Genomic DNA, 22,526 nt, shown 5'->3' with positions numbered 1-22,526 from the left:
CTGCTAAGAAATCTCCCTTGGAGTGAAGGAGTCACTCCCCTGCATCTGCAGGCACCTAAGACAAAGAAGCCCGGCTGCTGGGATCTGCTGTCCTCTGGACATGTCAAGATTCCAACACAGGTGGTGGTTTTGAGGGGTCCTGTGGGCCCTCTCTGCCTTCTGTCCAACTTTGGAGACGGTAAGTCCTTGCCTTTTCCTCTAAGACAGATCCCCTGGCACAGTGACTGTTGCAGTAACCCAGGTTTGTTGACTCCTGCTTCAAGGGTTCTTCAGGCTCCATGTAGCCCTGATCCCTAGTACTCTACCTCTGCAAGGACATTCTCCTCTTTGCTGCTCCAGTGACATGGGACTCCTCTTCAGGTATGCGAGTTGGGCCTCACCGGGATTTACTGTGCCTGCTGCCAGTGGATTGCTCGTGGGGGCTGACTGCTTCTGCTTTCTCTCCTGTCTTCAGATGGTTAGCTCGGACTCCCCTCCAAGTGTCGAGTCCCAGGACCTTGCTGGCCTCTGCAGATCTCCAACAGCTACAGTTGCATATGCTTGTTGGTGGTCCTCCTGACCACTGACCTGTGCAATCTACCCACCACCGAGGGACAGCTCTTAGGTGACTTCATGGACTCCTCTGCAGCTCCTGGACTCCGCAGCTGGACTTCATCCACCACTGCCGACTCAGATGTTTACCCATAGAAGGGTGAGCATTGCCTCCTGCCCCATCTGGACACTCCTGCGTGAACTGGACTCTGTCCTTCTTTTGCAGGTCATCTTCATCCAGAATCAACCATTGGGTTTCACTGGCCTGGCCCTGTTTTAGCAATATTCCATTTACGGATCCCCATGTTTGCCTATGGGACGACCAGGTAACTTGCCTCTGCTCTCCTGGTCGCTGTGGGTCTTCTAGATATTTGCCTCTTGGGGTTCCACTCTCCCCAAGCCTTTGGCTAACTACTCCAAATCCCCTGGTTGGGGACCCATTCTCGCATTCCACTATTTTTGTGTATTGTTTCAGCCACCCTTAGGGCCCTTTCTATTTTATGCTTTTTCCTAATACTTACTTTGTGACTACTTTGGTATTGCAAGTGCTTCACACTCCTCCTAGATAAGTCTTGGCTGGTCACCATAGCTACCACTAGAGAGTCCTGGCTACCTAGATACTGTAACACTATCTAATAAGGGTTTCTTGAAGTTAGGATGAGGTGTAGCACCAAAGGTGTCCACCACACACTGGCCCAGCCTCCTACAGATATAAATGTCAAAACTTGTTAATGATGGCCCATTACAGAGCGGTTTACTGCTGCTCCATGTTTTTAGCTTAAAAAAGAGCCCTGCTACCAGCATACTGTTTCTTTTGATAAGAGCCTGCCACCCCCTGGGATTATTTGAGCCCCCCCCATTCCAGAGGGGGCTCACCCTTTAGTTCGAAGGCCCCTGCTCTACAACAACCCAATAAAGAGGGCTACAGAAACCTATGGATTCCAGTTAGAGGAGGAGAAAGGACTCTTGCTTCCTCAAAACATTGATGTCCTCTAACAAGGAGAACTTGTATTTACCCATGCTACCAAGTATACTTGACATGGGGAAGTAGGCATTCAAGGAACCAGCCACTGCAAAGGCTGTGTCTGCGAGAGTAGAGTAGGTACAAGCCATCTACTCAGGATCGTAAATGCATCCATAGTAACGCACCAGGAGCACTCGCCGTTGATGGAGGTCTAAGGACAGAGGCTGCAGGTGATGTTATTTGGTCCACAGTGGACAAGTCCAAGCTGGGCTTTGTCTCTGGAGGTCTGGGGGGCGGCACTGGCACCGTTGGCCCACTTCAGCTCAGGCTAGGAAGCCAGGGTGCTGTTTTGGTTTCAGGTGTCCGGTTTTAAGCGGTCCGGAGCCCTCGCAGTTCCTTTGGGGTACAGTCAAGATGTAGGGAAGCTGCTCTGCAGGAGTTCCTGGGTCTTTGCTGAAGGCAGGCAGTTTTCCCAGGCTTTTGGAAGCACAACAGCTTGCAGGACAAGATTATGCTGGCACAATTTGACAGGAGTAGCAAATAGGCCAGCAGTGCTGGATCCAAGTCAGGTGCTTCTCCCTCAGTCTTTGCTTTTACTCCTCTTTGTGTCCTTCTTAGGTCAGCAGGAAGCTGCTTTCCTGAAGCCAGAGACTCCCCTAAATACTGAGTTTAGGGACTTATACAGGAGTGTAGAATATTAGACAATGGGCTCCTTGCCTGTTGGGTCACTACACCTCCTGTATGACCACTTCCTGTGGGTAATGGGCATAACCCTGTCCCAGAGCTCCCAATTCTGCCAAACACCATGATGGCAGATTACTAAATGTTGTGTCCCCATCAGGCTGTTCGGGTTAGGGGTGGGACTGACTTGAGGGGTGAACACACTTCTCTGAATACTAAATTTCCCCCCAGTCCAGGTGCAAATGGTGCCTGGGTGAGTGAGGTCGACAACTCTGCTTTGAGTGAAGCTATATCTTTGAAACCCCTTGCCTTGGAATACAGGTTTTCAGGTCATTTTGTTGGGAAGAGTGTGCTAATACCCCTGCCAGAGCATGCTTTTGCTCCTGTGTGCCCAAGAACAAAGTCCCTCATCCTTGGGGGTCAGAAACATGTTTGTTTGTGGCAGACCAATTTGAACTAGTCAGCCAAAACACGTGTAAATGGTTGGTTTTTCTGGGTGCATGTATTAATAAATCCATCACTGACATCTGTTAGGGTTTACTAATACGAGATGTTTTATACTAAACATCCCTATCTTCAGTGAAGCCATCATGTATCTGGGGGAACTCGAACTGACTAGTGTCCAGTACATGTACTTAAAATGGCTTCCCTGTTCCCTCACTAAGTCTGAGAATCAACAAAGACATAGCAGGGGCATATCTGCTCATGCAGATATGCCTCAGATGTAATGTAATTCACCCTGCCTTAGAGCTACACGAAGACATGCAGCCTGCAATGACGGTCTGCACGTGCTAGGTGATGGGTCAGTAAGGGTGGCGTAATACATGCTGTAGCCCTTTCGGGACCCTCTTTTGTAGCCATTTCCTAGGTACCATGGATACCATATACTAAGGGACTTATGGGGGTGTCAGAGGTGTTGCCAATTGCGTACGAATTGCACAGTTTGAGGAAGAGAGATCTGGCACTAGGGGCTTGCTTAGCAGGAACCCAGTGCACTTTTAGTCTAAATTACACCAAATACCAGGCAAAAGGAGGGTGGGGGCCCATGTCTAAAAGGGGCACTTCCCTACACATGAGCATCACCATACACTTCTGTTGAACTTTATTTTGTGGATATCCAAATGAACAAGGATGCACAGGTGGGAAGAAAGTACTGCAGCACCTATTTACTAACACTTCCACATTTCATCCAAGCCATCCCAAAGGAGGGGATATCGCTACAAAATGTAATACACCGCATGTGAATACAGAAAAGGATTCATGCTGCAAAACAAAATGGTTACCTACCAGTAGGAGTGGTTTTGCAGCTTGAAGAGTTTTCTGGATTCACATGCGACCCACCCAACTCCAGGAAAATGGGAGATGTTGATATCAGGTGGGAAAGATAACAATAAAAAGCAGGTGTACCAAAGAAGAAAAGAATCAGAAGATTGCAACTAAGCACAGAAATAGCCGGGTTGTCGTTTGATGTCACACAAGACGATGGCCACACCACCAAATGGTGGTCGACAACACCCACAGCAAAGAAAAAAGAAAACAAAAAGAGGAAAGAGAAAATGGAAAAGGCAATCCCGGACCCAGCCTCTAGATAGTGGAAAAATGCACAGTATGTGAACCCAGAAAACTCTTCAAGCTGCAAAACTACTTCTACTGGTAAATAACCATTTCGTTCTCCTTCATTGATGTATTTGATAGATCCAGATCTATACCTGATATAGACTCTCAGCTAAAGGATGGTGAAATCTAGAGGAGTGGAGTTCTGAGTATAGCTAGCCTGGTATTTCCAGACTGACATTGGGGAATGATTCAAGTGTGAATCTATAAAAACACCACTCCTCAAACTGGTTGCAGGTAAGTAGCTGATCCTTAGACATACGTTTTGTAGGATGGAACCTACAACCCTGAGTCGTCCTGAAGTAAAGATTAAGGAATAATATCCTAAGAAAGTTCAGTTGAATAGATCCTGCTGATGAGTGCAGTGCCTCCAGGTGTTGTAATAAGATTTGTCACAAAAACTTTCTTGGAGGCTATTCTTCGAATTATTGACAGGTGAAGTCTGCAGCAACTCTGAAAGAAGATGAGATTGTGAAGTATAGGTCAACAACAGTTAAATTTGTATCTGGCATTTTTATAAAAAAGTAGCAAATGATTGATTACCTGCACAATTCTACAGTTGCACTTTATTTTGAGGGTTGTCCAGTTCGGACTCACTGGCAGCGAAGTAGTATCAGAATTAACAAAGGAGATGAATGAATGAATAATGGCATTTGGAACAACCCAGTACTCTGACGTTTCTTAGTGTGGGAGATGATCCAAAGGATGTGTTGCAGCTTATATGTCGTACAGATGAAGAATTGTGAGTGCATATTAGTGTGGCAATCAGACTTGATAGCATATTCCTTTTGTGGAAAAACAGCAGTTGCATGTACAGTTGCGTGCATGGTATCAAAACCAGGACCGTATTACGCTTGAAAGCAGTAGTAGAAGCGATTATCATAGCAGTGACATTCTTCCATGGAATATCACAGTTGGGGCGTAACTAGAGTTATGTGCGCCCTTACACAAAGTATGATGCAGCATAAAGGGGCATAACTTAGAGTTATAAGTAAGAGTTACAGAGGGATGTGTTTACTGTATTGTATGTGTAATGGTCTATATGTCTACAACAGTGCATTTCATAAGAATGGAGTTTAAACTAAATGTTTATGCAAAGAGCACTTCTTCTACAGCCCTTTCTTCTTGCTTCTAAAAATGGCCTTTGGGAATGGAAAGATGGAAGAATATGCCAAAAATCATATAGGAACTCTTGAGGATGAAACTTAGCTGTTAGAACTTTGGTATTAATGATAGGCACATTGTTAGGAACAGGGGTCTCCAAGAGTTACGTTTAGTGAAAATCACCCAGATGTATGAATATTATTAGTGTTGAACTAGTGACCGCATCAAACAAGATGACTTGCAATGATCACTTCAGTGCATCATTGAGGGTTGCCAGCAGTAATTAAAAAAAAAAAAAAAATCTGTCAATTTCGAATGCCTCTATATGGTTATACCCCTGCCACCAAGTCATTAGTAACAAGTGTCCCCAATGCCACACGATGTATCACTTCGAGTTCAGTTTTTGGAAATTCTACCATTTTACTCTAAAGTCAATTTATGGATGCTGAAAGTACACACATTTTTTGTCTTTGGCTCCTACTCTCAGCTAAGCTATACATATAATAATTCAACCAAACAAATGCTTCTAATTTGTCAGGCTGGCCTGCACACAGAAGAGATGCTAACCGGTAGCTGGTGAGCAACCAGTAACTCACAAGCTAGTCGTTAGAGAAGCCTGGTTTAGGGAGGTGCAAGTTAAGGAAGACAGTATGACCTGTGTGCCACAAACAAATTCAAGTACAGTTAGCGTGTACATACCCAAAGAGAAAAGGATAGTAATGTTCAGTAACTAATAAATCAATCTGTTTGTTTTGTACTGTAGTCTGACATTGTAATCACATTGAAAAAATTGCTTATGTTAGATTCTTCAAGTTACTCTTCACCACTCTGCAAACACATTCTTTGCCATGCTAAGTTCTTCATTGCATGTCAGGCTCGGCCACTGCTTTGTGGTTTTCCTTCAGTGCAGATGTCGTCCACAGTTTGACCTTGTCTGTTCCAGTGCAAAGTTCTCATGTGGTGCAAGTTATTAAACCAGAACACACCCATGCAAGATTTTCTCAACTGTCTAGGTCAGATTTTTCGGTGGGCGATAAGCAAATATATTGTTGTTACTTTACAGTTATTGACTGTAGTATTCTGAATAGATGGAACCTGTGCTAAATGGTCTTTGTTTTTGCCAGCACCAATGTGAACTATTCATTGTTTTCATCAATAGAAAACCTTTTTTAATATGATAACATTACAACGATTGCGGTGAAAACATTGCATTTTTCATATCTGCAGTGTAAATAGAGTAGGATTGAGCAGGCAAACCAAATAGCACTGATGTCTATCCTTTCCAATGAAAATTGAACATATCTAGTCTACTGTTGTGGTGCTAATGCACGGTATTTAGAACATAGCAGCTAGCACACACTTTGCAGAGCTGTCAAGGTGATATGGTATCCTGTGGATACAACAAGGGTTATGTCAGTGTATGCAAATCACACCATTATAGGCTTTCTAGTCAGTGTGATTTCTGATCATGTGTAGTTTGGTCATTGGGCATTTAAGTACATTTTTTATGTTGCAAGTCATATCTGGGACTAATGGTTGTAGCCAGTGTATTGCTATTTGATATCAGCTCATCAATAGACAGAAGCCTACAAATGTATGCCTAATATTTCCTTTTCCGGGGTTGGAATTTGATCTATTTCTTAATAATAACAAACACTTATATTCTGGAATAGAAGTAGATCTCTCCATCTACATATTGGGTAAAGCAAAGAGAAAGCAATTAGTGATCAACACCTTACAAAATGTTAATGTTTTATGTATGACCTCACTGCTTATGTCATGAAAAATGCCGTACAAACTGAATTAAATGTTAAATATCTGCAATACGAACACTATTTGATGCTACCCACCATGTAAATGACCTCCTGAGACCTTGGGGTGCAGTCATTACCAGTTTTCTAACATCAGTCTACATAGGTGCCTGATAGTGGCTGCAACAATTAAGGATTTTGAAGAAATGCTTGGAGCAAATGAAGAATTGTGTACCTTGAATTGTGTGTAAATAAATATGTTAAGGATGGCGAGGTACATTTTGTGGAGCTATCAGTTGAACTTCGATCCTGCTTAGTACTTGGCTCTTAGTTTTGTGATTATGCACTTTTTTGTCTTTTTATTTATGAGATTGCTTATTCTTGCTTTCTGGAGTGGGATGATTTGTGTAGATTTTTGCCTCGTTTAGATATGGAATGTGATTGTTGAATTGCTGGCTAGTTTTCAAGGTTGGCTTTGCTAATTTTTGCATCTTCGTATAAAGAGTTGAGATATTGCAGCATTTCCATATGTAAAGATGGATGAGATTGTTATTTGGCACTGTCGCTTAAATTGTGAGAGTGCTCAGTAATTGTCAATGTTTCATTGTATGAAAAAGGCCAAAGTTTGCTCCTTGGGTTGTTTTTTGCGATTACTCAAAGTTTGCTTCAGTGTTAAGGAGGAACGTTGTTGAGTGCTTATCTTTGCATGGGGTGGTGGTGATGTCTCCTTTTGTGCCTGGGCAGTATGAAAATATTTAGATTTTGTTTGCTCTGGTTATTTATTTATTTTTTATTTCTCCAGTGGTATGACAGAGGGAGTTACTCTTCTCATCTTGGCTGTGCAGACGGGACTGATTGAACTGCAGGTTGTCCACCGGGCCTTCCTTCTCAGCATCATCCTCTTCATCGTGGTGGCATCCATACTGCAGTCAATGCTAGAGATTGCAGATCCTATTGTCTTGGCCCTGGGTGCTTCAAGAGACAAGTATGTATTATTGCTTTTAACTTATGTTTTTACATTGTGCTGTTTATGAACCCTGGGGCACAGTAGGGAGTTTGAAGCCAGCTGGGGTGTAAGATGAGGCTATAGAGAGTGACTTTACTTAAGACAAAAAGGAAAGTCAATGAGGTAAAGGACGTGCAGACATGGTGTGAATGGTCAAAAACTGGTTATATAAATTGTAGTGTATCAAGTTTAGAGCCGCTTAGTGCACTTTTTAATTTGTTTTCTAGAAATTGCAGCTTTTCAGACCTCCCCTTTAAAAAAAAAAAAAAAAAAAAATCATGAATTAGTGTTTTTGTGGGTTAGGGATGCTGTGTTGTGTAGATCCTGCCCACTGCCTCTGATTGGTCACCAGCTTACTTGCTGACTGTTACCTTTTGACATTATTTAGCTCTGTGATCTGATGCAGAGCATGTTATCCCATTCAGAGCAAATACAGCTGCCAGTGTAGATTTGTGTTTATTTCCAGGAAACTGGTTTAGCCAAGCGCTGAAAAGTACCCTGTTCCAAAATAAAAAATATATCTATGTTCAAACCTTGATGCCACAAAGCTGCCTGTACTATACAAGATTGCTTATGACATGCCGTTGGTGATCAGGTATCGGGAAGACCCACAATATTTGTTAGGTCACATACCCCAAGACAGTCCATTCATTCCTTGAAATGTTCCTTGCCAAGATAACTGCCCACCATTGTGCAGGAAGTGTCTCACCAAGAACAGTCACTGTCAACATGAGAAGTAGTATCCCATATCAAAGACCCCCACCCCAAGCATGAGTAAGTACCTGGATAAGGATAAATTCCGCACACCCGCACCTCTACCTTCTGGCTATGCCTTAGGCACAGTAACACATACCTCTCTATTGCAACAAACGTTGACAAATCCAAATGTTGTGATGTTTTCAAAGTAAACGAGCATCCCTAACCATGTACTGCTTTTTTCATATAGTGAATAAATGTAACATACGCAGCAACTGTGCATGTCTTCCTTAGAGGACACAAAATAGATACAGCATAGGCAGATGCAGTATTTACCAATATGGGCACACATACATACACAAACACAGTGTACTTCATGTTAGATAATTGCCTGCCAATACATAGCATACTCAGCAGTGTCACTGGTAGTACAATGCACCACCACCTACTCCCCTACCCTGCTTACGCACTGCAAGCCCAGCTCAGTCACCTGACACGGGGAAGATTTATTTCACACAGTTCAATGAAAGACCTGTTTCTGTTAACAAATATGTTCTTGTCAAATAAATGAGTTCATTGAGGCTGTGGAGGTTGACATAGGACTTGTCTCGCTGACCTACCATGGTTGGGAGATGCTGCACCAAACTTGCCTGGTGGATTGCCCCACATCTGTTGTGAAGTTAAGTGTAATCTCCCTATCAAAGTATGTGTCATTGGCCGTCCTTGAGTCTAGTCCTAAAGTGGAGCAAGCAGTTGTACAAGTCTCATTCGAGTTAGTGTGGAAGTGAGTCGAGGAGCAGAGGATGCTGGGAAGTGTGGAGGGAGGAGGAGCGTTGGCCGAGCAGCTGCGCCCGCTCCAGCGAGTCCTGTTCAAATCTTGGCCGTGCTGCTCTGACCGTGCTGCGTTTGTTGTCGGCCTGACCCGCTGTCCTGCCGCTGGAAGCAGGGAGTAGGAGTGAGCCTCACTGACAATGTTTGCGCCCGGCCCGACTGCCCTCTTGCTGTTCTGCCATCCCGGCTCAGCGTCCTGCCTCTGGAAGCAGGGAAAAGGAGTGAGTCTCCCCAGCTGCGTTTGCGGTCGTCCTGATGTTCTGCTCCTGGTTGCCCCCTCCCACAGTCCCCGCATTAACTTTTGGATCGACCCAGTCCTTATCAAGCCGCCTGTCCCGTCTACCCTTTGTAGCAGCACAGGGGAGTAGAGTGGGGGTCAGTGGGCCTGCGGTGTTGGTGGCCATTCCAGTCAGCCCCATAGCGTTTCCACCGTTGTCCTGCCTTAATCACTGGCCCAAGAAATGGCCTGGGCATTTCAGCTGGAAAATGGTGAAACTGCCCCCAGTGTGAGCTCCAGGTGAGAGGTGCTGTGCCTGGAGCCCCGTGAGAACCTGGGAGCGCCTGTGGCAAGCGGGAAGCACTAGGCTGCAGGCAGCCTACTAGGAGCAGAAGCAGCTGGTGTTAGGCCAGTGTGGCTCGCCATGCATAGCTGTCGTGCTCTACTCACCCCTGGCTGGTGGCAGACATGAAGCTGCTGAGTTCCCTGGAAGAACGTCGGAAGTTGTTTGCTCCGCTTCTTAGGGAACAGCGAATTTGGAGCAGTCCGGAGAGGAGAAGAAAGGGGAGGATCTCAGAGTCTGGGCTGTCTGGTCTTTAAGACCATATTCGATATTGCCTTTGAATAAGGTGAGAGACTTCTTTGTCACCCCTCTGCTTTGTCTTGGTTCTGATGGTTTGGAGGAGAGGCAAAAATTATGACCCTAAAGAAATTGCGCTCAGGGCGCTTGCTCCCAGGAAGGAGATGTACAAAAACTAAATCCAATCTCCTTCGGAATAACGTCACCGGGGCCTTACAGTTGAAGGGCCAGAATCAAATTTTTACTTTAAGGGAAAAAGACGAAATCCCTCAGGAGGAGGCAAAGCTTAACATTACCCTCGGCATGACATCTGTCATGGAGCCAAGTGGAACCCTGTTTACGGAGGTTTCAAAGGAGTCCTACTCTGCCGACAGTAGAATGAGGGGAGGAGCAGAGGATCTAGTCCCCCAGGAGACCCTTTTACAGGACAATTGGAACCTGCTCAGGGTGCCTCCGCGTCTCTCTTCTACCTCCTTCCCCCCCTTCTTCTAGTAAGCCCACCTCCACCCGTAGATACCCTTGGAGGGTTAGTTAATTCTGCCAAAGTTCTTCAGGAATCCTTTTCCCACTTGAGGGTTGCAGAGACTCCAGTCACTGGGCTTCGAGACTTCACCTTGTCAGACTTGGACTTAGACCTCTGTATGAAATGTGTATCAGGTCAAGGGCTATTCCTCACCACCTGGGGATCCTATGCCTATGATTTCACCGAAAGGTCTGCATTTGTTTAGCAGTACTCCGTCCATTCAATACTCTGTGTACTCTCACCTATCTGTGACTCCAGTTCTGGAAGTAAGTGGTAATTTTCATAGTCAACCCCCAGACCAGGAGGTCAGGTTCTCTACTTCCCTGGTCAGCTTGGGAATCCTGCTTTCCTCAATTTTAAAACTTCTGGAAAAATTTGTAGGAGGGTCTGACAGTATTCTAAATTTTATGACGGCCATCTTATAGGAATTGTCTAAAGATAACAGGAGTTTGAATCAAGGCCTCTCAGTCACTGGCTGTCCCCAGGGGTTCCCCAGAGGCTTAACAGGCTAAAGTTGATATTACTAATGCTCTTTTGTGCTAGTGTGGTTGAGCTGTTAGGCTTATCAGAGGGTAGTGCAAAGCATTTGTTGTACACATCAGAGAATATAATAAGCACACACTCAATGACTTAACTCCCGACCAATGGTTTTTATATAACAAAAATATATTTTCTTAATTAATTTTTAGAACCACATGATTCAAGTTGCAGGTAAGTACTTCAGTAGATCCTTACTTCACACATGTATAAACAGTAATTTGAAATCGTTAAGTTATACAGTTTATTAAATATTGGCAATAATCTGTTTTAAAATTTGAAACTGCAGTTTTCAGAAACAGTTTCTGGGGGGTAGAACATTTAGATTGTTTTACAGGTAAGTACAACACTTACAGTTCCAGTCTCTGGGGGTTAGGAGCTCCACGGGTTGGGGTTCAAGTTAACCCCAAACACCCACCACCAGCAGCACAGGGCTGGCCGGGTGCACAGGTCAAAGTGTAGGTAAAATTAACATGGGTTTCTATGAATACTGGGGCACTCTGTTTCAGATCTGCAGGTAAGTACCCTGGTCTTCGGAGGGCAGACCTGGGGATTTTAGAGAAGCAATGGGGGGCAAACCTACACATGCAGCGGTGCTGGAGCGTCCGGGTGCAGGGTACAAAGTGTTGGGTCTCAAATGATTCTCTATGAAGGGACCCTGGGGGTCACTCAGAGGCTGCAGGCATGGTCCAGGAGGTCGTCTCGGGCAAACCACAGGCTGGAAATGGAGGAGGGACATCTGCTGAACTTTGCTGCACCAGGGGTCGGTTTCTCCAAGGCCTGGGGGCTGTGGGTGCAGTGTGTCTTTAGGTGTCCCGTGGGAAGAGTGAGGTCTTTGAAGTTGAAGAAAAGTTGCAAGTTTGTTGCAGGATGTTGAGCAGAGCCGCTGTGCACGGGAGTTTCTCGGTCCCTGGGGTCAGGGCAGTCCTCTGAGGCTTCAGAAGTCGCTGGTCCCTGTTGGATGCGTCGCTGATTGCAGGTTTTCGACTCAGGAGACAGGCCGGTAGGGCTGGGGCCAAAGCAGTTGTCGTATTCTGTCGTCTCTGCAGGCTTGTAGGTCAGCAGTCCTTCTTATTTGGTTCAGGTTGCAGGAATCTGATTTCCTGGGTTCATGGGTGCCCCTAAATACTGAATGTAGGGGTGTTTAGGTCTGGAAGGGCAGTAGCCAATGGCTACTGTCCTGGAGGGTGGCTACACCCTCTTTATGCCTCCTCCCTGAGGGGAGGGGGCACATCCCTAATCCTATTGGGGGAATCCTCCAAAACTAAGATGGAGGATTTCTAAAGGCAGGGGTCACCTCAGCTCAGGGCACCTTAGGGACTGTCCTGACTGGTGGGTGACTCCTCCTTGTTTTCCTAATTATCTCCTCCAGCCTTGCTGCCAAAAGTGGGGGCAGTGGCCAGAGGGGCAGGCATCTCCACTAGCTGGGATGCCCTGGGGCGCTGTAACAAAGAGGGTGAGCATTTGAGGCTCACCACCAGGTGTTACAGTTCCTGCAGGGGAAGGTGTGAAGCACCTTGTAAGGAAATGCCTCCTTGGCATGGTTACCCCCTGACTTTTTGCCTTTGCTGATGCTATGTTTTGAATTGAAAGTGTGCTGAGGCCTGCTAACCAGGCCCCAGCACCAGTGTTCTTTCCCTAACCTGTACTTTTGTATCCACAATTGGCACACCCTGGCATCCAGGTAAGTCCCTGGTAACTGGTACCTCTGGTACCAAGGGCCCTGATGCCAGGGAAGGTCTCTAAGGGCTGCAGCATGTCTTATGCCACCCTGGAGACCCCTCACTCAGCACAGACACACTGCTTGCCAGCTTGTGTGTGCTGGTGAGAACAAAATGAGTAAGTCGACATGGCACTCCCCTCAGGGTGCCATGCCAGCCTCTCACTGCCTATGCAAGTATAGATAAGTCACCCCTCTAGCAGGCCTTACAGCCCTAAGGCAGGGTGCACTATACCATAGGTGATGGCACCAGTGCAGGAGCACTGTGCCCCTACAGTGTCTAAGCCAAACCATAGACATTGTAAGTGCAGGGTAGCCATAAGAGTATATGGTCTGGGAGTCTGTCAAACACGAACTCCACAGCACCATAATGGCTACACTGAAAACTGGGAAGTTTGGTATCAAACTTCTCAGCACAATAAATGCACAATGATGCCAGTGTACATTTTATTGTGAAATACACCCCAGAGGGCACCTTAGAGGTTCCCCCTGAAACCTTAACCGACTATCTGTGTAGGCTGACTGGTTCCAGCAGCCTGCCACAACCGAGACATGTTGCTGGCCCCATGGGGAGAGTGCCTTTGTCACTCTGAGGCCAGTAACAAAGCCTGCACTGGGTGGAGATGCTAACACCTCCCCAGGCAGGAGCTGTAACACCTGGCGGTGAGCCTCAAAGGCTCACCCCCTTTGTTCCAGCACCGCAGGGCACTCCAGCTAGTGGAGTTGCCCGCCCCCTCCGGCCACGGCCCCACTTTTGGCGGCAAGGCCGGAGGAAATAATGAGAATAACAAGGAGGAGTCACTGGCCAGTCAGGACAGCCCTTAAGGTGTCCTGAGCTGAAGTGACTCTAACTTTTAGAAATCCTCCATCTTGCAGGTGGAGGATTCCCCCAATAGGGATAGGATTGTGACCCCCTCCCCTTGGGAGGAGGCACAAAGAGGGTGTACCCACCCTCAGGGCTAGTAGCCTTTGGCTACTAACCCCCCAGACCTAAACACGCCCTTAAATTGAGTATTTAAGGGCTTCCCTGAACCTAAGAATTTAGATTCCTGCAACTACAAGAAGAAGAGGACTGCTGAGCGGAAAAACCCCTGCAGAAGAAGAAAAGAAGACGCCAACTGCTTTGGCCCCAGTCCTACCGGCCTGTCTCCTGCCTTCTAAAGAAACCTGCTCCAGCGATGCTTTCCCCAGGACCAGCGACCTCTGAATCCTCAGAGGACTGCCCTGCTTCAAGAGGAACAAGAAACTCCCGAGGACAGCGGCCCTGTTCCAAGAAGACTGCAACTTTGTTTCAGAGGAGCAGATTTAAAGACCCCTGCAATCCCCGCAAGAAGCGTGAGACTTGCAACACTGCACCCGACGACCCCGACTCGACTGGTGGAGAAACAACACGTCAGGGAGGACCCTCCGGCGACTCCGAGACCGTGAGTAACCAAAGTTGTCCCCCCTGAACCCCCACAGTGACGCCTGCAGAGGGAATCCCGAGGCTCCCCCTGACCGCGACTGCCTGACTCTAAAATCCCGACGGCTGGAAAAGACCCTGCACCCGCAGCCCCCAGCACCTGAAGGATCGGAACTCCAGTGCAGGAGTGACCCCCAGGAGGCCCTCTCCCTTGCCCAGGTGGTGGCTACCCCGAGGAGCCCCCCCCTTGCCTGCCTGCACCGCTGAAGAGACCCCTTGGTCTCCCTTTGACTCCCATTGGAAACCTGACGCTTGTTTGCACACTGCACCTGGCCGCCCCCGCGCTGCTGAGGGTGTACTTTCTGTGTGGACTTGTGTCCCCCCCCCCGGTGCCCTACAAAACCCCCCTGGTCTGCCCTCCGAAGACGCGGGTACTTACCTGCTGTCAGACTGGAACCGGGGCACCCCCTTCTCTCCATTGAAGCCTGTGTATTTTGGGCACCTCTTTGACCACTGCACCTGACCGGCCCTGAGCTGCTGGTGTGGTAACTTTGGGGTTGCTCTGAACCCCCAACGGTGGGCTACCTTGGACCCAAAACTGAACCCTGTAGGTGGGTTACTTACCTGCAAAAGCTAACAATACTTTACCTCCCCCAGGAACTGTGAAAATTTCACGGTGTCCACTTTTAAAACAGCTATTTGTGTTTTATGTGAAAAGTATATATGCTACTGTAATTATTCAAAGTTCCTAAAGTACTTACCTGCAATACCTTTCACATGAGATATTACATGTAGAATTTGAACCTGTGGTTCTTAAAATAAACTAAGAAAATATATTTTTCTATAACAAAAACCTATTGGCCTGGAATTGTCTCGGAGTGTGTGTTCCTCATTTATTGCTTGTGTATGTACAACAAATGCTTAACACTACTCCTTTGATAAGCCTACTGCTCGACCACACTACCACAAAATAGAGCATTAGTATTATCTCTTTTTGCCACCATCTTACCTCTAAGGGGAACCCCTGGACTCTGTGTATACTATTCCTTACTTTGAAATAGTGCTGTGAGAAAGTAGCCTCTTTCTAGCCTTGTTACCCCCACTTTTGGCCTGTTTGTGAGTGTATGTCAGGGTGTTTTCACTGTCTCACTGGGATCCTGCTAGCCAGGGCCCAGTGCTCATAGTGAAAACCCTATGTTTTCAGTATGTTTGTTATGTGTCACTGGGACCCTGCTAGTCAGGACCCCAGTGCTCATAAGTTTGTGGCCTATATGTATGTGTTCCCTGTGTGGTGCCTAACTGTCTCACTGAGGCTCTGCTAACCAGAACCTCAGTGGTTATGCTCTCTCATTTCTTTCTAAATTGTCACTAACAGGCTAGTGACCAATTTACATTGGCTTACTGGAACACCCTTATAATTCCCTAGTATATGGTACTGAGGTACCCAGGGTATTGGGGTTCCAGGAGATCCCTATGGACTGCAGCATTTCTTTTGCCACCCATAGGGAGCTCTGACAATTCTTACACAGGCCTGCCACTGCAGCCTGAGTGAAATAACGTCCACGTTATTTCACAGCCATTTTACACTGCACTTAAGTAACTTATAAGTCACCTATATGTCTAACCTTTACCTGGTAAAGGTTAGGTGCAAAGTTACTTAGTGTGAGGGCACCCTGGCACTAGCCAAGGTGCCCCCACATTGTTCAGAGCCAATTCCCTGAACTTTGTGAGTGCGGGGACACCATTACACGCGTGCACTACATATAGGTCACTACCTATATGTAGCTTCACAATGGTAACTCCGAATATGGCCATGTAACATGTCTATGATCATGGAATTGCCCCCTCTATGCCATCCTGGCATAGTTGGCACAATCCCATGATCCCAGTGGTCTGTAGCACAGACCCTGGTACTGCCAAACTGCCCTTCCTGGGGTTTCACTGCAGCTGCTGCTGCTGCCAGCCCCTCAGACAGGCAGCTGCCCTCCTGGGGTCCAGCCAGGCCTGGCCCAGGATGGCAGAACAAAGGACTTCCTCTGAGAGAGGGTGTGACACCCTCTCCCTTTGGAAAATGGTGTGAAGGCAGGGGAGGAGTAGCCTCCCCAGCCTCTGGAAATGCTTTCTTGGGCACAGATGTGCCCAATTCTGCATAAGCCAGTCTACACCGGTTCAGGGACCCCTTAGCCCTGCTCTGGCGCGAAACTGGACAAAGGAAAGGGGAGTGACCACTCCCCTGACCTGTACCTCCCCTGGGAGGTGCCCAGAGCTCCTCCAGTGTGCTCCAGACCTCTGCCATCTTGGAAACAGAGGTGCTGCTGGCACACTGGACTGCTCTGAGTGGCCAGTGCCACCAGGTGACGTCAGAGACTCCTTGTGATAGGCTCCTTCAGGTGTTGCTAGCCTATCCTCTCTCCTAGGTAGCCAAACCCTCTTTTCTGGCTATTTAGGGTCTCTGTCTCTGGGGAAACTTTAGATAACGAATGCAAGAGCTCATCCGAGTTCCTCTGCATCTCTCTCTTCACCTTCTGCCAAGGAATCGACTGCTGACCGCGCTGGAAGCCTGCAAACCTGCAACATAGTAGCAAAGACGACTACTGCAACTCTGTAACGCTGATCCTGCCGCCTTATCGACTGTTTTCCTGCTTGTGCATGCTGTGGGGGTAGTCTGCCTCCTCTCTGCACCAGAAGCTCCGAAGAAATCTCCCGTGGGTCGACGGAATCTTCCCCCTGCAACCGCAGGCACCAAAAAGCTGCATTACCGGTCCCTTGGGTCTCCTCTCAGCACGACGAGCGAGGTCCCTCGAATCCAGCGACTCTGTCCAAGTGACCCCCACAGTCCAGTGACTCTTCAGTCCAAGTTTGGTGGAGGTAAGTCCTTGCCTCACCTCGCTGGGCTGCATTGCTGGGAACCGCGACTTTTGCAGCTACTCCGGCCCCTGTGCACTTCCGGCGGAAATCCTTTGTGCACAGCCAAGCCTGGGTCCACGGCACTCTAACCTGCATTGCACGACTTTCTAAGTTGGTCTCCGGCGACGTGGGACTCCTTTGTGCGACTTCGGGTGAGCACCGTTTCATGCATCCTGGTAGTGCCTGTTTCTGGCACTTCTCCGGGTGCTACCTGCTGCTGAGAGGGCTCCTTGTCTTGCTCGACGTCCCCTCTCTCTCCTGGTCCAATTTGCGACCTCCTGGTCCCTCCAGGGCCACAGCAGCGTCCGCTAACCGCACGATTTGCAGCTAGCAAGGCTTGTTGGCGTTCTTTCGGCGGGAAAACACTTCTGCACGACTCTCCACGGCGAGAGGGATCCGTCCACCAAAGGGGAAGTCTCTAGCCCTTTTCGTTCCTGCAGAAACCTCAGCTTCTTCTGTCCAGTAGAAGCTTCTTTGCACCCGCAGCTGGCATTTCCTGGGCATCTGCCCATCTCCGACTTGCTTGTGACTTTTGGACTTGGTCCCCTTGTTCCACAGGTACCCTAGATTGGAAATCCACAGTTGTTGCATTGTTGGTTTGTGTCTTTCCTGCATTATTCCTCTAACACGACTTCTTTGTCCTTAGGGGAACTTTAGTGCACTTTGCACTCACTTTTCAGGGTCTTGGGGAGGGTTATTTTTCTAACTCTCACTATTTTCTAATAGTCCCAGCGACCCTCTACAAGGTCACATAGGTTTGGGGTCCATTCGTGGTTCGCATTCCACTTTTGGAGTATATGGTTTGTGTTGCCCCTATCCCTATGTTTCCCCATTGCATCCTATTGTAACTATACATTGTTTGCACTGTTTTCTAAGACTATACTGCATATTTTTGCTATTGTGTATATATATCTTGTGTATATTTCCTATCCTCTCACTGATGGTACACTCTAAGATGCTTTGGCATATTGTCATAAAAATAAAGTACCTTTATTTTTAGTATAACTGTGTATTGTGTTTTCTTATGATATTGTGCATATGACACTAAGTGGTACTGTAGTAGCTTCACACGTCTCCTAGTTCAGCCTAAGCTGCTCTGCTAAGCTACCATTATCTATCAGCCTAAGCTGCTAGACACCCTATACACTAATAAGGGATAACTGGGCCTGGTGCAAGGTGCAAGTACCCCTTGGTACTCACTACAAGCCAGTCCAGCCTCCTACAAGTGCATACAGAGCCAACTTCCTACACACCTCTACCCAGTGCAGGCTTTGTTCCTAGCCACAGAGTGACAAAGACACTCTCCCAATGTGGCCAGCAACTCGTCTTTCTGTGGCAGGCTGGTAGAAACTGGTCAGCCCCACACTAGAAGTCGGATTGGTATTCAGGGGGCATCTCTAAGATGCCCTCTGTGTGTATTTTACAATAAATTCCACACTGGCATCAGTGTGCATTTATTGTGCTGAGAAGTTTGATACCAAACTTGCCAGATTTTGGTGTAGCCATTATGGTACTGTGGAGTTCGTGTTTGACAAACTCCCAGACCATATACTCTTATGACTACCCTGCACTTACAATGTCTAAGGTTTTTCTTAGACACTGTAGGGGCATAGTGCTCATGCACATATGCCCTCACCTGTGGTATAGTGCACCCTGCCTTGGGGCTGTAAGACCTGCTATAGGGGTGAATTACCTATGCCACAGGCAGTGTGAGGTTGGCATGGCACTCTGAGGAAAGTGCCACATCGACTTGGTCATTTTCTCTCCACCAGCACACACAAGCTGTGAGGCAATGTGCATGTGCTGAGTGAGGGGTCACCAGGGTGGCATAAGACCTGCTGCAGCCCTTAGAGACCTGCCCTGCCATCAGAGCCGTTGGTCAGGGGTACCAGTTACAAGGGACATATCTGAGTGCCAGGGCTGTGCTAATTGTGGAAGCAAAGGTACAGTTTAGGGAAAGGACACTGGTGCTGTGGCCTGGTTAGCAAGGTTCCCAGCACACTTTCAGTCAAAACTTAGCAGCAACAAAGGCAAAAAGTCAGGGGGGTAACCATGCAAAGGAGGCATTTTCTTACGTTTAGTAAGTGAGGGGCGGGGATATCCTTGTACTTGGTATAACATTCAGTTGGGTAACCATCAGGACCAGTGTCTTGCCATGTTCATGGCTGAGATTGCTTCTCCTATCTCGGTCAACGCAATGGGTTCCAATGTTCGCCACACTGAGTCAGACATGCAGGGCATCGCTGTTTCTCCAATGGGGAGAACAGCTCCTCGTCTTCAGGTCGGTTGATGGCTGTGTAAAGTGCAGTGTAATAGTCAACGAATGTGGAGACTATACCCAAGGAGGTGGTTTGCATAGCACCATTCGAATCAGTCATCTCTGGTATGATTTACCCCACCACGGGTTTACAAGCAAGCCAATACAGCAGCTTGCTGTTTTGGTCTCCCCAGCCGTAGATACGCGGTAAGGAAACATGCCAGATTTACTTTGCCGCCTCTATGGAGTGGGTTCTGATTTCTTCCCTCACCAAGGCTAGGGCTCCTGTGGTATCAGTTTGACAGTTGAGGGTCAGTTGTGATTCAAGACAGAGTGCACATGCCTTCAGTTGGGTAATATGGTCTTGTGGGTCTTCTTCTGTCTGAGGTGGGCCTTTGCATGGCTTTGGACAGTAGATTTACATTCCGTCCACAGGGTGCCTTTGGATTACATTGTGTCATCGTTGATGTGAAAGTATGTCTCAACTTCTCGGCGAAGCCTCCTCTTGAAGGTGCCACATTGGGCGCTGGTAGGGGTCAGGTGGGCTGATGCCTAGAAGTAGGGGAGCGTGATTCAAGATTCCTCAGGCAAGTACCTAAATCTGTGTGACGGATGATAAATTGGTAGCTGGCATAAAGAACATGTCTAAATCCTCCATATATCAGAGGCTGAGGTGTATCACCCAGTTCCGTAGAGCGGCAGATCTGTCACTGGCGGGGGAGCAATGGTAACCATCGTGGGTTTCAGGACAGCGTTTACATAATGGCCAGTGGCAGACCAGGAGGAAGATGGGCTGCAGGTTTGGTGAGTGTAGTGAGGAATGAGTGAAACGCTGTAGGAGAGGCATATACACAGAAAATGTTTAAGGAGGACCTTCCAACATACCTGTGGGGGTGGTGTAACGGCCCTGGGGGTCGGCCCAGGATTGATTTACTGCCAAAGAAAAGGTGAGTGCAGCAGTATTGCCACCCCCGGAACCCTCAGGCAAAGCCAGCGTGATATACCTGATCAAAACCATAGGGGGGGGGGGCAAGGAAGGGGCAAGATGTGCTCAGGAAATGGATCTCTTGTAATAGTAAGATGGACGGGAGGAGCCGCTGAGCGTAGTGTTATACTGCACAATCCATACGTTTACATTACATGACGTTGCAGGACATGCTGGCATGGGAGATGTAGTGGAATGAAAGGTGATCAGATTGAAATGGAGTCAGTGACTTCAACAAGTCTAGTTATTAGGTAAGGCAGAAAGGTGGATGAGCGTGTAGGGGTTGCTGTAGGTGTGATGACCCGTAAATCTATGTGACAACCTAAAAGAAAACAAGGTTAAACACAACATCGGTGCCAACTTGCATATGTGGAATGATACGCCCTCATCAACAAAGTGTAGGACGTAAAGGAAAACCTCCTCTTTAATATACACTAAGGAATCTAGAGGACCGAAGATGTCTGACTTAATCTGTCTTCTTCAACAGCCACAGGATTGCCGTCATTCCCCACACTCACAGTAGCTGATCCAAGAGACCTCCAGCGGCATGGCGCTGTCAGGAGGGTTCAGAAGAAGCATACATGGCGTAGTTGGCAGTTGAACAGTGATGGATATGGTGGTAGATGACGGAGGCGTCCGGAGCACTGAGTGCGACCGTCAACTTGATGCCCTAATCCACGCCCCCACTGTTTTGTATAGTTAAGCACTTAAAACCCACCAATAACACCCTTCCCCAGCTTGCAGAAAGTGTTCACCCTAAAAATGCTTACATTGTCTTCTTGTGTGCCACATCATGAATACCTACAAGATCCTTTAGGAAACCGCCAAACCAATACCTACCTGTTTAACAGGAAAAGCCTCTCACAAGAAACCTTATTCAGGGAAGTAAATTGTTCCTGCCAATAGCTGTGACATCTATGTTAAAAGAATGTCCACACATCTTTGTTGGGCCAATGCCAGGAGCTTTTATCATTGAAATATAAAGCTGCTCATATCTTTCTTTTACTTCCATGTGTATTTCTTGCAGGAGTCTCTGGAAGCATTTTCGCGCTGTCAGCCTCTGCTTGTTCCTGCTCATCTTCCCCACCTACATGGCTTACATGATATGTCAGTTCTTCCACATGGATTTCTGGCTACTGATCATCATATCGAGCAGTGTACTGACCTCACTCCAGGTAAATGGCCATAAAGTTTGCAGAATGCGCTGGTATAGATCGCATGCTTTGCAGACTCCTGCCATTTTGTGTTGGAAGTGGATTTTACAATTTGTAAACCTTAAGTAAAGGTTTCAGTTTTGAGATGACTAATGATCGCTCTTGGAAACACACAGTGCACCAGGACAAAGACAACACCTAAGGTTATTTTTTCCACTTTTGTATTTGAGCTTCTTTGCTTATGCACCGCAATTGTCTCACTAAAAAGCTGTGGATCTTCAGATTTTCAACCTCAATGAAGAACTCCCACATGCAATAACGTAGGAAAATTGAGGAAGACTTCAACACTCCAGCTATGACTGCCAACAGCCAAAGTTCAGGATTGGATGGAGACAATCGGCGTTTGGTCATATAAGAGTGACGTGCAGGGAGAGAGTATGGAGGAGATGCCTTTTAAGCTTTGCCCAAATTGCAGTTGCAAATTTCCCTATAAGGCTGAGCATCAGCTCTGCAATCTGTTCTCCAAGAGGCCATTGAAAGACTGTGTGCTTGAAGTGCAAGGCTTTCTGGCACAAGAAAACCATCAGGCACTGAAGAGGTAGACGGTGAGCACACTAAAGAATGTATCACCAAAGTTCACCTGAGCCTCTGACTGGCCATGGCTTCGAAGAGGTTGAGGGGACTTACTTACATGGTGAAAGGGATTGGTCTTCTCGTACTTCAGATACCCATGGGAAATAGAGCCCTGAGTATGTTTGCATTAACAACTCTGACCTCTGAGAATAAACCTCTCCAGGGCCTTTTGTGGAAGCCACACATAGACCAAGATAACACAAAGGTTGTAATAAAAATAAGCAGAGTTATCTTCTCTAGTGCTCAACTTCGAACAGCACTTCAGTTCCAGGGCAAGGAATAGCACTAAAACAACCAAGTCTTTAGCCCTGTACCACCACACAAGAAACTGCAACAGTCTGTCTAGACCACCAAGTTAGCATGACGATGAGTTTGCCTTTTAGCACTGGAGGGACAAGATCCCGAACCTTGAGGCTCAGACTGGCAGCCTCAA

The 22,526-nt window shown here is 47.2% G+C and overlaps 1 protein-coding gene across 3 annotated transcripts in view; it reads left to right on the top strand.

Moving 5' to 3' along the window:
- Nucleotides 1-22,526, top strand: part of RNF145 (ring finger protein 145) — a 300,893-nt gene that overhangs the window by 135,473 nt on the left and 142,894 nt on the right. For all 3 annotated transcript variants that reach the window (XM_069199658.1, XM_069199659.1, XM_069199660.1), the window contains exons 8-9: nucleotides 7,448-7,630; nucleotides 21,334-21,481. In XM_069199658.1, the coding sequence (XP_069055759.1) occupies nucleotides 7,448-7,630; nucleotides 21,334-21,481 (331 nt within the window). The remainder of the gene's footprint in view (nucleotides 1-7,447; nucleotides 7,631-21,333; nucleotides 21,482-22,526) is intronic.

Source organism: Pleurodeles waltl, chromosome 7 (genome assembly GCF_031143425.1).
Source record: "Pleurodeles waltl isolate 20211129_DDA chromosome 7, aPleWal1.hap1.20221129, whole genome shotgun sequence".
In the NCBI taxonomy this organism is placed as follows: Eukaryota; Metazoa; Chordata; class Amphibia; order Caudata; family Salamandridae; genus Pleurodeles; species Pleurodeles waltl.
This window is presented reverse-complemented; position numbering and strand designations above follow the sequence as displayed.